This window comes from Fusarium mangiferae, assembly GCF_900044065.1.
Source record: "Fusarium mangiferae strain MRC7560 genome assembly, contig: FMAN_scaffold003, whole genome shotgun sequence".
NCBI classification, from domain to species: Eukaryota; Fungi; Ascomycota; class Sordariomycetes; order Hypocreales; family Nectriaceae; genus Fusarium; species Fusarium mangiferae.
The window spans coordinates 1,281,247-1,296,193 of NW_024573923.1; the positions used below are offsets into that span (position 1 = coordinate 1,281,247).

At 49.1% G+C, this 14,947-nt stretch overlaps 5 protein-coding genes across 5 annotated transcripts; 3 read left to right on the plus strand and 2 right to left on the minus strand.

The window, feature by feature from the left end:
• Nucleotides 1–364: 364 nt before the first annotated feature.
• FMAN_04681 (uncharacterized protein) lies at nt 365–1,405 on the plus strand (the record flags this gene model as incomplete). Its single annotated transcript, XM_041828582.1, has 4 exons — nt 365–381; nt 433–910; nt 968–1,036; nt 1,088–1,405. 4 exons carry the CDS (start codon nt 365–367, stop codon nt 1,403–1,405), a joined length of 882 nt encoding a protein of 293 aa, XP_041679431.1.
• An 851-nt stretch (nt 1,406–2,256) lies between these two features.
• FMAN_04680 (uncharacterized protein) lies at nt 2,257–3,291 on the plus strand (the record flags this gene model as incomplete). Its single annotated transcript, XM_041828583.1, has 1 exon — nt 2,257–3,291. One exon carries the CDS (start codon nt 2,257–2,259, stop codon nt 3,289–3,291), a length of 1,035 nt encoding a protein of 344 aa, XP_041679432.1.
• An 869-nt stretch (nt 3,292–4,160) lies between these two features.
• FMAN_04679 (uncharacterized protein) lies at nt 4,161–5,559 on the plus strand (the record flags this gene model as incomplete). Its single annotated transcript, XM_041828584.1, has 2 exons — nt 4,161–4,227; nt 4,331–5,559. 2 exons carry the CDS (start codon nt 4,161–4,163, stop codon nt 5,557–5,559), a joined length of 1,296 nt encoding a protein of 431 aa, XP_041679433.1.
• A 945-nt stretch (nt 5,560–6,504) lies between these two features.
• Nucleotides 6,505–9,272, minus strand: FMAN_04678 (uncharacterized protein; the record flags this gene model as incomplete). The annotated part of the gene is made up of 7 exons (XM_041828585.1): nt 6,505–7,453; nt 7,510–7,677; nt 7,727–8,349; nt 8,402–8,481; nt 8,539–8,792; nt 8,860–8,994; nt 9,193–9,272. 7 exons carry the CDS (start codon nt 9,270–9,272, stop codon nt 6,505–6,507), a joined length of 2,289 nt encoding a protein of 762 aa, XP_041679434.1.
• Nucleotides 9,273–13,308: 4,036 nt separating this feature from the next.
• Nucleotides 13,309–14,739, minus strand: FMAN_04677 (putative UGA1-4-aminobutyrate aminotransferase (GABA transaminase); the record flags this gene model as incomplete). Its single annotated transcript, XM_041828587.1, has 2 exons — nt 13,309–14,548; nt 14,600–14,739. 2 exons carry the CDS (start codon nt 14,737–14,739, stop codon nt 13,309–13,311), a joined length of 1,380 nt encoding a protein of 459 aa, XP_041679435.1.
• Nucleotides 14,740–14,947: the final 208 nt, after the last annotated feature.

Sequence of the window (14,947 nt, forward strand, 5' to 3'; positions counted from 1 at the left end):
GGAAACAATGTATGAGCTTTTGTTGTGAGACGCGCGGTCAGAATTAGTGATATGTTGAGGACAAGAGAAGGACGCAAAGTTCCGGTGTAATGTTGTAAAGTTCAAGATTGGAGATTTCTCAGCCTTGTGAAAGCGTTTCTGACAACTTCGAGGGGCGAGAGAGCTGCTAGCCAATCAAAACGGTGGGGACTCCAGCTCTTGCGACTTCCCACGACATCACATTCCCCACCTCTCTCAGCCTTGACAAGGGACATCACCAAGCTTCAGCCCACGTTTCTTTTCCATCCTGTCTGGTACAGTTGAATAGGCTGATTCTATGTCTAACTATGCGTGAATAGCTAGGCTTCTATAACGATGATCAAAGATGGAATCCAGAAATGAGTGCTTTTAACCTGAATTGCTCTTCTCTGTACCTTGCTAACCTTACTCTAGACTCCGTCCCTTGGATGATACCAAAGCAGACCACGAGCAACATAACGATACACTGTCTCAGTATGCACCGAACAAGGACTCCATGAAAAGAAAGGCTTCAATAAACGCCGGCGAACTCTCCCCAAAACGAACGAAACATGACGAATATTTTCGCGAAGCTCCAAGCGAACCACGGAAGAGGAACTCATCTCCAACCCGCCACAATTCATATGGAGACTCTCCAGACGTCGACATAGATCGCCGTAAGAACGCGACACAGGAAGAGAAGAGACGCGGGAAGCGGTTATTTGGGGGTCTTCTCAGCACTCTGAGCCAGACAAGTGGCAGTGTGCAGCAGAAACGCCGTTTGGAGATAGAACGCAGACAACAAGACCGGTTACAAAAGCAGAACATTGAGGAAGATAGGCTGCGTGAGGAGAAGCGACTGCGACTCACTGAGATTCGGAGAGGCGAACAACTAACGTTCGATGAGGAGGTTGTAAGTTGACCGCTGGGTTGCCAATTGCTGCACTGTATGGTTGACAAGATTGCATAGATGCATAGCAAGCATACCAAAATGCTTGCGATGGCTTCGTACCTACGCACAAAATCAAGGCCGCATATCGTATGTTGACGCAAACATCTATCGCTTCGAAATTGATATTAACACATCCAGTACTATCTCCCTTGGAAGCTCACTGCAGAACAAGAAGATACAATAGACGATCAGGTCCGGCAAACCAAGCTCACCATAGAACGCGAAGTTGAAAGTTTGAACGCAAGAAAAGGGCGACAGGCGAAAGGAGGAAGACAACCGATAGAGACAACAGCGCCGTTAAGGGAGGACTTGGATCACGACTCCAAAGACACGAATGGGCCCGAAAAATCGCCACATGGTCAAGAGAAGTCGATTCAGGCGTCTGATCATGACCATCACCACGATGAGTCGGCAGATGTATTGGAGGAAGCTGACGAAGATATGGTGATTTACTGATCATTGTCACTGGAGTGGTTCATTTGGACGCAGTGCACGGACTTCCGTCTTGTTTTGACTTGTTGACCTGGAGGAGGAAATCTTATTAGGTTATTCTGCACAACTTACCTATGTTCGGATTCACGAGAGAATGTAGAGATCTCATGTTCATGAAGGAAGGCGCTTTCTGTTGGATCTTTATTATTAAGCCCGATTGCTTTACCATTAATACAATTTGATACCCTATGGAAGTTGTCTCGGGGTTGTCTTCTTACCTATTATTTTGTTATCTTGTTGTCTACCTACTCGACCTCGGACTCGGACTCGGACAGACCGCTTCAGCGCCTCCACCGTCAACCCACCATTGACCTACACTGCGTTATGTAACATGCCGAGGACGAACGTATGCTTCGTTGGTTGGTGTAACGCAACAGCAACAGTGGCAAGATATGTATCTCTTAGCCGCGATTCGCAGTCCAATTATCCTAAATTAGGAAGTCCTCCCGTTCATGCCTCGGTTTACTCGGACTCCACCCTACAGCACATTCATCATAGCTGGCCAGGAGCCAGGATCAAACTCGTGTTATATAGAGTGGTTTTGCGCCGTGCAGTCTCGAGTTAACAGAACTGATTATACATTTGCGATCTCGGTCGTTGCAGGTGACTGGTACTTTCTTTGTAAGAATTCAGCTGGACAAGGGACTTACGAGTCATTCACAACGCGAAAGTGAGTACTGTATTCCAGCATGATGTAATTCAACACCAACTGGCTCCCCCACACGGACAGGCAACTTCATTTAAACCTCGAGCTTTACAACCATTAACAATCTTAACAGACCGCACAAAGAACACGGGACGGCAAGTTATTCAGTATGGCTCCTGATAAGCTTGCGCCAAACGACTCTCGGGTCAAGACCGAGACTGCCCAGATTCGGGGTAAAAACTACAAGTACATTGTTGGAGAGCCTGAGGGTACCCCGCTGGAGACAATAGTTCTCATCCATGGCTTTCCAGATCTTGGATTTGGCTGGCGCTATCAGGTTCCCTACCTTATGTCCCTAGGATTCAGGGTCATTGTCCCCGACATGGTGGGATATGGCGGTACTGATGCTCCAGAGTCGCTTGAGGAGTACACATACAAGAGCCTTTCAGCCGATATTAACGAGTTGGCTCGGAAGTACGTCGGAGAGGATGGACAGATCATTCTTGGTGGACACGATTGGGGTGGTGCTATTGTGTGGAAGGCCGCCTGCTGGTATCCTCAATTGATCAAGAGTGTCTTCAGTGTCTGCACACCTTACATGCAGCCCAGAGAGACCTTTGTCCCCCTCGAGGCTATCATTCAGAGTGGCCATCTGCTCAACTTTAGCTACCAGCTACAGTTCAAGGGCCCCGAGGTTCAATCGCGTCTCCAAGGAGAGGAAAAGATCCGGCAGTTCTTGAATGCCCTGTATGGCGGCCGCACACCCAGTGGTAATCTTGGGTTCTCTGCCAAGGACGGTATCTACTTCGATAAGCTACCGGAACTCGGTCCCTCGCCACTTGTCAGTAAGGAGGAGCTGGACTACTATGCCAAAGAATATGCCTCGAAAGCACCCCCTGAGCTGCGTGGCCCTCTAAACTATTACCGCATGCAGGAGCTCAACCACCGCGACGATGCAGAGGTGGCGAAGAAGGGTGGCCACAAGTTCGAGATGCCAGCTTTGTTTATCACTGCAACTGACGATTCGGCTCTCCCGCCGTCTATGTCCAAGGGAATGGACTCAGCCTTTGCCAACTTAACTCGAGAGGAGGTCAAAGCGTCTCACTGGGCGTTATGGCAGGCTTCTGAGGCTGTGAACCAGCATATCACGAAATGGCTTGATGGGGTGTTGGATGGCGCCTTGAAGGCAAAGGCATCTCTGTGAGCAGAGATCAGATATCCAGCCTCTGTTTTACATGATCTCAATAGATCTTATGCGCACGCACTGACCGACTTTCTGAACAAGGAGTATACGCCATTTTATGTGTCCAAACCTAGGCACTGGAAATTCATTTCACAATTTTCCTTGCGTCTCTATATCTGTAACAATGCAAATACCTACCTGTCACAAAATACAACGTCCAACTCATGGTAACCTCATTAAAGGACGTGCTATTAGTTTACAAAGGAGTTTCAAGTCTGTCGGTTCAAATTTTAGAGACCCAGAAGCTTTTTGAAAAGTTATTTGCTTGCTGTATGGGCTTCATTGGAGCCAAGAAGAATAGAAGCAAGGTATTACACCACCAAGAACTATCTATGAAAACGCAAATATAATAAGGCCGATAACCTAATTTGATAATAAAATACCAGGAATTTCGCAATCCACGATTTGATTCCCTTTAAGTGTCAATGTATAGCTAGCATTAATTTGCATGGTGCATGCCAACTTTCCTGCTACTGGGACTTCAGTCAACTAGGCACGCAATGTAGTCCATACCGGGATTATAACGGTCAAAGCATTCCTCTTTGTCTTGATCCAAGTATGTACAGCTCTGGTGATACATCCATGTTAATAAGGAAACTCATGAAGAAGCTAGGTAGGTAATCAACAATTGAGTTCAGATGCCCTTTACAGCTTAGCCTCAAGATGCCATCAGTTAGGTTCGTCTCCACCTTGCCAAGCTATTGGAAGGTAAGCTCTCCGCATCACCCACATCGCCTATTTCTTTGCCTCCTTACGCCGTGGCCTCTTGCTCTCTTCGCTTCTTCCCCTCCTCCGCCACGACCTCTTAATCCCCCTGCCCAAGACTCGAAATGGCATCTTTCTTGAAGAACGCCTTTGGAGGTGCAAAGGCCCCCGAGCCTGCGAGTCCAGATTCCGGTTAGTCTCACCAAATACTCTAAGTATTTGACAATTGCGCAATATTGCGACGCGCAAAGAGTGGAATTGAATATCATGACTGACACGCGGCATCCTCGTCTAGACTTCGCAGACTTCGCCGAGGCTCCCAATCCAGCTCCTGAGGCCGCTACACAGGATGCGACAGCTGGAAGTGCTGCTGCCGCTGCCGCTACGGCTGTTCCATACACCAAGTGGTACAATGTCCACGAGCGTCACTCCCTTTCCGAGTTCAGGCTTGAGGGCATCATTCTCCTCATCTCGAGTTTTATCTTCCTCCTTCATATGATTGGCGCTCGTCGCAATCGCTCTAGGGCCAAGGCTTGGATTCGTGCTCACGCCCCCGTTCTCCAGAAGGAGTATGCTCTTGTCGGCTTCGGTGGTGTACCCACCTTGGACAACGAAGATGTCAATCCCGATACACTCATCAAGGAGAAGTCCCTCTTTGAGTTTGCAACGTACGCTACTGGTCGACAGAACACGGCTTTCACCGACTTCAAGCTCACTCTGACCAAGAAGTTCAACCCAATTGTCAACGGCTTCGAGCATGTCGCAAGCTTTTTCGTCGAGACTGTTGATGCGCCTAAGGATGCCGTCGAGGTTCTGACCTACCCCTTTGATGGCAAGGAGAGTCTTACAGTCCCCTCTGCTCCTGGTGCTTCTGAAATCCGCGCCAAGGATGCTAAGAGCACCTACGATGGTTTTGTTTGGGGTGTTGTGCACAAAGACGTCATGCGTCGCGTCCGCGACGACCGATATGATGTGTCTCTCACCTTCACCAAGGATAACCCTAAGCTTCCCGCTTGGCTCACTGTCATGAGCGAGAGCGCCGAGATCACTGACACGCTCCTTACCCCTGAGCTCATTGCCGCTGTTCAAGCCGCCGGTGACGTGTTCGAGTACCTAATTATCTCCGATCAGCCTGTCGATAAGCCTGCTACCCTTGAGGAGACGACTCCCCGCAAGCGACTCTTCCTGAAGTACGCCCTCCCTTCCAATGTCAATTACGACAATCTTCTGCCTCTCTTCTCTCACTTTCTCCAGCTTCCCGATGTTCTTGTCAAGGTTGCCCATTTCCGCCCTGAGGTTTCCAAGAAAGTCCGCAGCACCCGTGAGCATGCCATCAGTGAGCTTAAGAAGACCGCTGAGAGCCAACGCCAAGAGGAACTCCTTCTTGAGAAGGAAAAGGCCCGCAAGGCTAAGCGTGATGCTGAGCTCAAGGGTCTTGATGCAAAGGCGCAAAAGCGATACCTCGAGAAGGAGAGAGAGAAGGAGATGCGCAGATCTCAGAAGCGACAGACACAGCGTGCCTAGAGCACTCATTTCCTTGTATAAATGGGCTGGTTTAAGAGCCAACAGTGAAAATATGCATATTACCATGGCGGTTTCGTGTACGGGTACGGAATTTGTAACAGTAGTTTATTTATCAGCCTAATCTATGATGATGCTTGCCTTATCGCCATAAACATCTCCTGCTTTCCCCCCCTTCTAGCCATTAGGCTTTGAGTGCATTGGGTATAGAGGCAGGTTGTCGGATTTGAACGATGCGCAATGGTATCGGTGCGAATAACTAGAGTATTCACTTTTGGTATGCGAAAGTGTGCACTTGCTTTTCACCAGGATGATCTCTTTCTTTCTGGCTTGCGCCAGTACAAACTGTCGTTCATCACCGTTGAGTTTGAGGTCATTGGTCAAAGACCTCTCGTGGCGGTTGCTTGTAAGTACTCAAGGCAATTTGAGGAATATAACAAGTTTTAGATTAAAACCAGTGGTATTGGTTAATCAAGAAAGAAAGAAAAATACGGTTTGTGTTTCCTCATACTTTTCAAGCAGTGGCGTTCCAGCCCGCGTGTTTGCTATTGCAATATCCGTTCTGTTGAAACCGACTTGGCAGGGCAGAACCGAAGACAGCTGATGAGGTCATGGTGCCCGAAGAGTGAGGCAATGGCCTTATGTTTCATAATGTACAACAGAGCCAAGATTGCTTTGATAATGCGAGCAAATACCGGAAGTTATGTTGTACCTCAAACCAGCAGTCTTGTTGTTATCCGGGCCCTCCGCAGAATATTGTCCCGTAGCAGAGCTATGCTGACAATGAGTACGTGGGCTGGGCAAGTCTGATACTCCGATGGTATGCTTTCTCGGCATCTCAGCCGTACAGCCACGGCAATGGAAACATGCCCGAACAACTTGTGATATATCCTTCATTCTCCTTCAAGAACGTGGAGTAATCCACTTGAAAGAGGCATGCGTGGAATTTCATGGGCCCATCCACATGCCTCCGTTAGCTGTGCCGGCCATACTGTCAGGACTAGGACCGAACCCGTATCCAAAGAGCGTAGAAAACTCATCCATGACCTGGGGTACCGAGGGAAAGTTGGCATCCATTCCCACAAAAGGGCTCGGAGCCTGCATCGTTGGCATACCAGGTCGAGTAGTCGTACCTGTGCTTCCTCTCCAAAATGTATTTGGATTTTGAGGTAGCGGCAAGGAAGTCTCGGGTGATTCTTCTTGCCTGAAGTCCTGAAGAGGCACGTCATTCTTCCAAAGCAATTCCCATTTCTTGAACCGCGAGTAGTCAGTTTCTCGACCGGAGGAATCAGCTGTGGCATCAAGTCGCGAGATAGCACGTTCAAAAACTTCGATCAGGGATGCTTCAGAACGGGCCGATTCTCCACCCGCTGACATCTCCTTGATCATAGCCATACCAGTGCGCAGAGCGTCACGTAGCCTATCCGTCTTCTTCTGCAGGCACTGAGTGATGATGACCAGGAGAGCAGCACGACAAGAACTGAATTCCGTGTATGATGCCCGTGCAAGACCAATCGTGCTTTGAAGAAGATGGCATGTGTCGATTATGGTCAATGCAGCCTCCACACAGTCCGCAACCAGAATCGACCGAGGATTGGACTTATGAGGTGTGTTGGGTCTTTGGTTGTTTGAATCAGCGGGCGAACTCGACGTGCTCGCGTTACCACGCACGACTTCACGAGGTAAGATGAAGGGCCGCCCGGCGTACATTCGCAGCAGGCAATACTCTAGTTTGAGGTGCGTATCTGCACGTGTAATAGGGTTTTGAGGATTGACTTCTTCGTGGAACGCGGTTTCGGGCAGTGCGTCCCACCACCTTCGAAGCTCCTCCTTCATATCGATGACCCGTTGCAAACCTTCATTCATCTCATGTTTCTGTGCCGTTCGAAGAACAGAGCTACCAATGACGATTAGCTTGTTGAAAACACGGCTCAGAATAGTGCAAGTGCATACATCTCATGCGCAATCTTACCAAGCGCCTGATTCAGCCGCAACGTTGCAAGCATGTGCGCAACATTTGTAGGGCTTGATGGCATAATGTCCGGCCGATCAGTGGGCATCTCTGCATCGACATCTTTACTCAGAATAGATAAAGGCCGTCCGTGGTAGATACCAACCCGTCTGCAGAGGTTAGTTTCCAGGAAGTCAAATATACAGTCAATAAACATACTTCTCTGTCGTATAGGCTGTCCACCATACACGGTTCCGGGTTTCACGAACGTAAGGATCAAGTCCCCCGGCAGGCCACTTCCTGTGCATGCCATTCTGGATCGCGAGCTTGACCGCGAGGTTAAGATAAATGTACGATAACCCTGAGGCGTCAAGTGGCAGGGTATAGATCCCAATGAGAAGAATAGCCTGGACACTCTCCAGTGATGCAACAGTGATGACATCAGGAACGAGCTTGCAGGCTTGTTGATAGAACATAACACCTATTGTATCCTCGGAGAAAGGGCTTGAATCGTTCGACTTGCCATGGGCATCTCTTCCTGAGATCGAATCGAGATATGCGTACTGAGTTCCAATCGCAAAGATGATCCAAATCATGCAGAGCGTCCCCACTTCGCGACGAGATAAAGCCCCAGGGTTTTGGTAAATTAGGTCGATCTGTTCAGCGAGCCACCCACGCTCAACATAGAAGTAGTTGGTCTCGGCATGCTTATAGAAAGCCTGGACCAGGAACTCGGCGACATATCGAGGAGGCAGTGCAGAAAGTGATGCCTGCGTGTTATTCGCTGACTGGAGCTCCTCTGCTCGATAATACTCTTTGAAACTGAGAGGGCCTGGTGCATCCTAGCGAAGATCTAAGTTATTCGTTCTTACAAGAAAGGCTGGAGCAACATACATGGCGCTCTGGTACGCATTGTTCAATCCATTGTTTGATTCTCATTGAGAAGTTCCAGTGAGAGAACTCGCCTGAATAGTCTATGAGCGATATTGGTCAGTTACTTGTGGATGTTGAATATTAGGAGTCGGTCTTACGAGTAGTGTTATTATCCAGTGGCTGGACAGTATAGTTCTCATCTTCTGCCCCCAGAAAGTCAGAGCCTGGAGAATCCATAATTGGAGCTTGTCGTTTAACTTGATTAGCGTCGAAGTTCTTGTTGTCGATGGACTCAGCCATAGCCTTCAATGATTCCGTATCAAGAGAGACACTTCCAGCATAATGGGTAATAATCTTCTCCATATAAGAAGCGCGCTGAAGGAGCTCAGCGTTGCCTGGACCGGGGCGATTCCTAACCTCATATGCGTCAGCAAGCTTGAAAACATGGAATGGTATGCGGCGATGCTATTACGACTCACCTCGATGCGCCATCACCTCCTTCGGCATCTCTGGCAGTCGGGCCTAGGAACTCGCATTGGCGATGTAGGCGCGTACATCTTCGGCATGGTACACCACCGTCGCATTTCTCCTTCTGTCGTCGGCAGCCGTCGCAGCTACAGAACACGGTCAATCAGCATGTGGAAACCAGAACAGTCAATGACGGTAAGACATAAGCGGGAGGCAAGTGAATCAGAGCTGGTCACATCCGGAACCTGAGGGAAAGGAGAGGGCCGTAGAAACACATGCTCCGGTTTGTCTGCGCCAGAGACGACGCACAGTAGCGGAGCGAATCAAAGGTTTAGTGGACGTACGCTCGGAGTGCTCGCTTGCGTTCTCTCTCGGCTTCGCGGCGCTGCCGGCTCTTCTGCACAGTCTGTTGTTGCTTATCCATCTCCCGTTCTTCGGATTGCGCGAGTCGGCGCGGGGCCGGTTTGCGGCGGCGGAGCGGATAGACTCCTGCTCCTGGGACCTCGAGCGGCGGGAGGCCCGTAGATCCCAGCAAAATGCTTGGGAGGCCGTGAGGTGCGGCGAAGCAATCGTGTTAAGGGACTTGCTGAGTTCGAGGAGTCGGTAATAATTGGGGGTAGGATTGATGGTTCAAATTGGCGGATCGAGCTTGAAGTGGTTTTATGGCCCACGTACAGGTAGATCGAGGCTTGAAAAGCGACTTAGTGGCTCCATCCAAGACCCTGTGGTGGATGCACAGGAATGGCAGCGACTAGCTGGGTGACAACAGCCAGTCTTCCAGGAGAACCTATTGCAGGCTTCAGCGATGCAAGCGAGGATTTGTTCTGAGCTTCGGCAGTTTAGGTTAAAATTTCTATCGTGTCTTTCGCTTGTTGCAATTCGAGAAACCACGCGCCTGAGAGGAACTTCTTAGAGCAACGCCATGTTAATCGCTGAACAAATAAGGTGGAAGCTCAAGGTCAAACAGAAGAGAGGAGCTGAAGAGTTCAAGTAAGGTAAGACGCGGGGAGCTAGCGTCTATTTTAGTGCAGTTGGCGGAACCGCAGAATGTAATTCGCTTGCCCACGCCTTTGAGTCTGAGACGATGGTAAGAGACAGAAGCAGAATAGGCCAAGTACCTGAGCTCATAATTCGACGTTTTGTTTGCGACGCAATGGTATAAGGGCATCAGCCCAATAACTAAGTAACCTGCACGACAAACTCCAGATGAAAGGATAAGGTGCATGTTTTATAGCATGTGATGAAGGGCATATATTTCGTCTGAGACTAAAGCAAAGACCTTCAGAGCCCGATGTTGGAAGATAGCGCTAACAAACTATACACACACAGTCACACTGGCTTGATGCTCTGATGCCACTACAGGTACACGATACCTTAGTTGACGAGACAAGCTGGTTGGCGCGCAACGCCAATTGATTACAGTGAGTGAAGAGGCATTAACTTTGCTTTTTCTTTTACACACGCACGTACGCACGAAAAGGTCTCGGCCAGCTCCTTAGGTACCGTGCTGTGCATTATGCCGTTGGTGGTCGATCCCGATCCATTGAAGTAGTGTTAGAGTGGCATTGTCGACAGACAGACAGGAACCTCTTCGCGAAAGGGATGAAGCATATGGCTTGGTAGTTCAGTAAGTGAGTATCAAGCTACTGGGGTTCTCTTTGTGTCATCCGTATGCAAAAGGCATGTATTTAACTTGAAAGAAGGGGATGTCACGGACACTGACTCTTGAAGGAGTCTCTCAGCTTACCCATGTGTCTCTCCGTATGTGGGTCTTTGTCGAGATGCGGACAGGGAAGAACTTGTGCCTAGGTCGAGAAAAAGCAAGGTGAAAAGCGATGCAGAGTCACGTCCTTGCACCTTGTGCAGATGACAAACAGTCTGTGTACGACACACATGCAAAGAATACAGGATCATAAGCCTTGAGCATGGCCTGTGGCCTTGAAGCATGCGACAGCGGGGCGGGGCGGAGCGGGGCGAATTCAAGTGAACTACAATACTCCGTACAAGTCCTTGATAACTGGCGACCACTATCGGCAATGCGTGCATCAAGATCACAGGATGCTCTCCTCTTGCTACAAGAGGACCTAGGAAATTACGAACAAAACCGAAGGGTTCCCTAAGCCGGGCGAATGATGCTATACAATGTAAAGCTGGGGGAAGATGCCACATGGAACAGACATGGGTCGAGTTATGGAGAACCTCTTCAACCAAAGCTATGGTACTGGCTACCATCAGGTAGTCTACATTGGCAACTACCTTGTTATGGTTAGACTAGTTCTGCTGAATCCTAGGTATGTAGTTTGCTCATGTTTACGATGTAACGAGAGAGACAGCGTTGAACGCGGCTATCTATACATGATCTGTGCATATTTTTCAACAGCATACCTCAGTAGTAAATTCACCGAGACGTTCACTCTTTTCGTCGTTAGCAAAGAGCATTAATTGGTCAGCAATCTTCTATTGCCATTAATGGGCAAAGCTTGTGCCGCTTTGATCGACAAGCCAGCCTTGGTCCCTAAGGACCCATTGATGTTTCGCAGGTACACAGACCACCAACGCCCTACCTTTTTTTTTTGGACTGGCTGGGACAGGCGTATATCGGTCAAGGAGAGTGCTATTTGCTTATAGCCTATCAAGAACACATTTAAGGCCAGGGCTCAGCCAGAAACACCCAATGACCATGCCTCGGGTTTGCGGGGTTGACAGCTTTTGATTCGATAAGATGAGCACGGTGACGAATCGGCGAGATCTTGCAGGCTGTCAACTCCTGGTCACAACTCACTGGTGCAGATGTCATGTGTAGATCTTCTTCCACTCGGCCAAGACCAACGCCATCTTATGCGCTTTCTTCCTCATGTATACAATGTACAATGGATAACATTATTTTTGCCATGTACATAACAAGCTAACTGATTTAGGCGATATGATCGGTTCCGAAGAAAGGACCAATGGTCCTCGCTATTCAACGTCGTCAGGTCTATCAACGGCCTGGGCCAGCACGCTCGGCTGCTCGTTTTGGCAATCCGGGAATTGTCAAACTAAATACTGTAAGCAATATTGTTACAATTGGTCTTTTTCAACGGGAATGTCTTCGCCTGCGAATGGCTCGCATAAATGGTCTACTGTATAGTCCTCGCCTCCCTTTTTGTGTTTACCTCGAACCTGACCTGCAGAGCTATGTAGAGACCAACTCCCCTTTCGAATAATAGGATTGACTCCAACAAGGCAGAAGATCCTGTAGCCAATGAGTCGTCATGGTCCTCTGTCGAAGGATCAATGGCAGGGGCTGAGAAAAAGAAACTTGGATCTTTAGATTGCATCTTGCGTTAGCAGGCAGCCTCCCAACACTTGGTCGAAGCGCTTCCTCAGCCGGTATAAACCGACATGGATGTTTTCTGACTGCTTTAGCATTGAATATCGGGTTTGCCCGATCACTCCGGTGCCTGTATGCAACCGCCGAACTACCGCTTTGATGACTGCAACCATACTGTACTTCTGTTACCTGCTACTGCAAGCCACCACATGCATCTGAACAGTTCATCCCTGGTCCGGTGGCATGCTACAATAACACACCTGGTTCACTGAGGAGAACTCTAGCGGATCCTGGAGCGAGACGGAATCAGTATCAATTATCCAGCCGCCATCATATCGTCAAAATCGAGCACAATGATGGCAGGTAGTGTGTGGGTGCCAAAGAGTACGGTGAAATCCCAGAAAACATCATGAATTTGAAAATTCTTTAGTGAACTTGGCCCTAGAACTTCTACAGCTCTGGCCAAATTTTCTCAACTATTTCCGAATTATATGGCGGTGTCAATGCCATTCGTCTAAGCATATCTTATGTGACAGGTCACCTCGCCACTTGGCAGATGATATCTAAAGAGATAACACACAGAGAATCAGAAATGAAAGATGTAGAGCTTGCCGAGAGACGCGTGGTATATCGGTTAATGCCGGTATCCAAGGTGACGTGAGATATCCACCAACCTGCAGCTCATTATTGCTCAATGGCTCACTTTAGGAGTGCGGCTTTCTCTCCCTGACATTCACACGAACCTCTGTATGATCGTAAATCGGGCCCGGTCTTGGTGACTTCGGGAAGATAGGTTCTCAGCTCAACAGGTCTTGTTGTGTCTCCATGAGACTATAATGTATCAATTCTGTTGTTTTACATCACATTTTTTTCATGGCAAAGGCGGTCAAAGGCCCATGTTGAAGTAGTCGTAATTCTTTTGAAGTTCCAGTAACCTTGGTAAACGCCCTGTGTGATCCGGTTCCGTTTGCAAAGACACCTGTCTGTTTCCACACCTAGTGTATTACCAGTATGATAACTCTTTTCTTTTTCCCCCGATACTCAGAATAACCCTTTTGACAAATGTGAACTAAAATCAATGCAACGCTAGTAGAAGGCATGATGCGTAGAAACCCAAACCCATTTCGATGTTCTTGCTAAATCCAGCTTACAGAGCGCCAATAACCTTGTCAAAGGCATTGATGAGAATAGGAATGTGCTCCTCTTGGAAGATGAGCATAGGTCGGAGGCGGACAGTGTTCTTGCCGCATGTACCAATGTTCACACCGATATGGCGCATGGAGCGAACGAGACCTGCAGGGTCCTTGGTATCGAAAGCAATGAAAGTGCCCTGGTCTTTTCCACGGAGGTTCTGGATGTGTTCAGGGTATTTGGCAGCAAGGCGCGCAAGCTCGGCATAAAGGTGAGTGCCCACGCGAGCCGTCTGCTCAACAAGCTTCTTGTCAAGAATCTCCTGGATGACAGCCTTGCACATGATGACACGGGCAGGGTCGCCGATCCAGGTGTTGAACTGACGGTAAGCCTTATCGGGAATGAGCATCTCGTTGCCAAAGAAGTAGCCAGCAGTCTGTGCTTTCTTGGAGAAGGTGACCATGTCCGGAGGAGAGGTCAGGTTCCAGTGATCATGTCCCCAGAAGGAACCAGTGGCACCGAAACCGGTCTGCACCTCGTCGGCAATGAGAACGGATCCGTGCTTCTTGGTAATGTCACGGAGACCCTGGAAGAAAGCCGGGGAGGCATGGTTGTCACCACCCTCGGACTGAATGGGCTCGACAATGAGACCTGCAACGGGGCAATGCCACGTGGTCATGATGCGCTCAACTTCTTCCAAGCATCGCTTCTCCTCGGCCGCGTTCTCCTCGACATGCTCCTCAAGAGGATACTTGAGAGCAGGAAAGGGGGCCTGGGGCCAGTTGAAGCTAGGGATATCGAGCTTGTGGACAGCCTTGGAGCGGGTGGTGGAGAGGGAACCGAAACCACGGCCGTGGAAAGAGTTCTTGAAACTCATGATGGCCAGCTCAGGAGAGCCAGGCTTGGAGTTCTCGAGGCAGGAGTTGATCTCTTCCTCATTCCAGTCAGCGTTGCCACGCTTGCGGCGACTGTAGAGCATGAAAGCAGCCTTGTAGGCAAGCTCGTTGGCCTCAGATCCAGACTGAGCAGTGAAGATGTAGCTGAGGCCCTTGGGAGCGACTTTCATGAGGCCGTTGCGGAGGATATCGACCCATTGGTCAGAAGGAAAGTTGCCAATCGCAGGACGGTTGACGAGAGCGGAGATCATTTCGGGGGACTTGGCAGCCTCGATCAGAGTGTCGTTGTTATATCCCACAGGGATTGAAGCAATCTGGGCGTAGACATCGAGGTACTTGTTGCCATCAACATCGACAATGCTTCCAAGAGTTAGCTCGTACATTGCCATGCTTTGGGGAATACGATCTTACTAGTTATCATGAGACTTGTCGTAGTCGACAACGAAGTGAACGGCACGGGCGTCGAAAATGGCATCCAGACGCTTGGAGCTGGCCTTGGATACAGGGCCAGGAATCTCCGTGCGAACGGGGGACTCAACGAAGGAAGGCATTGTGAAGCTTGCAAAGATCTCTCTGAATGAAGTGGAAATTTGCTCTAGGTATCCTGTGTTTGTGAGAGAGGAAAGTGAGATAAGATGTCCTGGGGAAATTGGAAGTGAAGTTCGAAGCTGGGGGAGGAGCTATTATAGCATTTGGCAACGGTATCGGAGGTGGCACTAATAAGTTACCAAACATGGTCAAAAAAGTTCATGGAGGGCC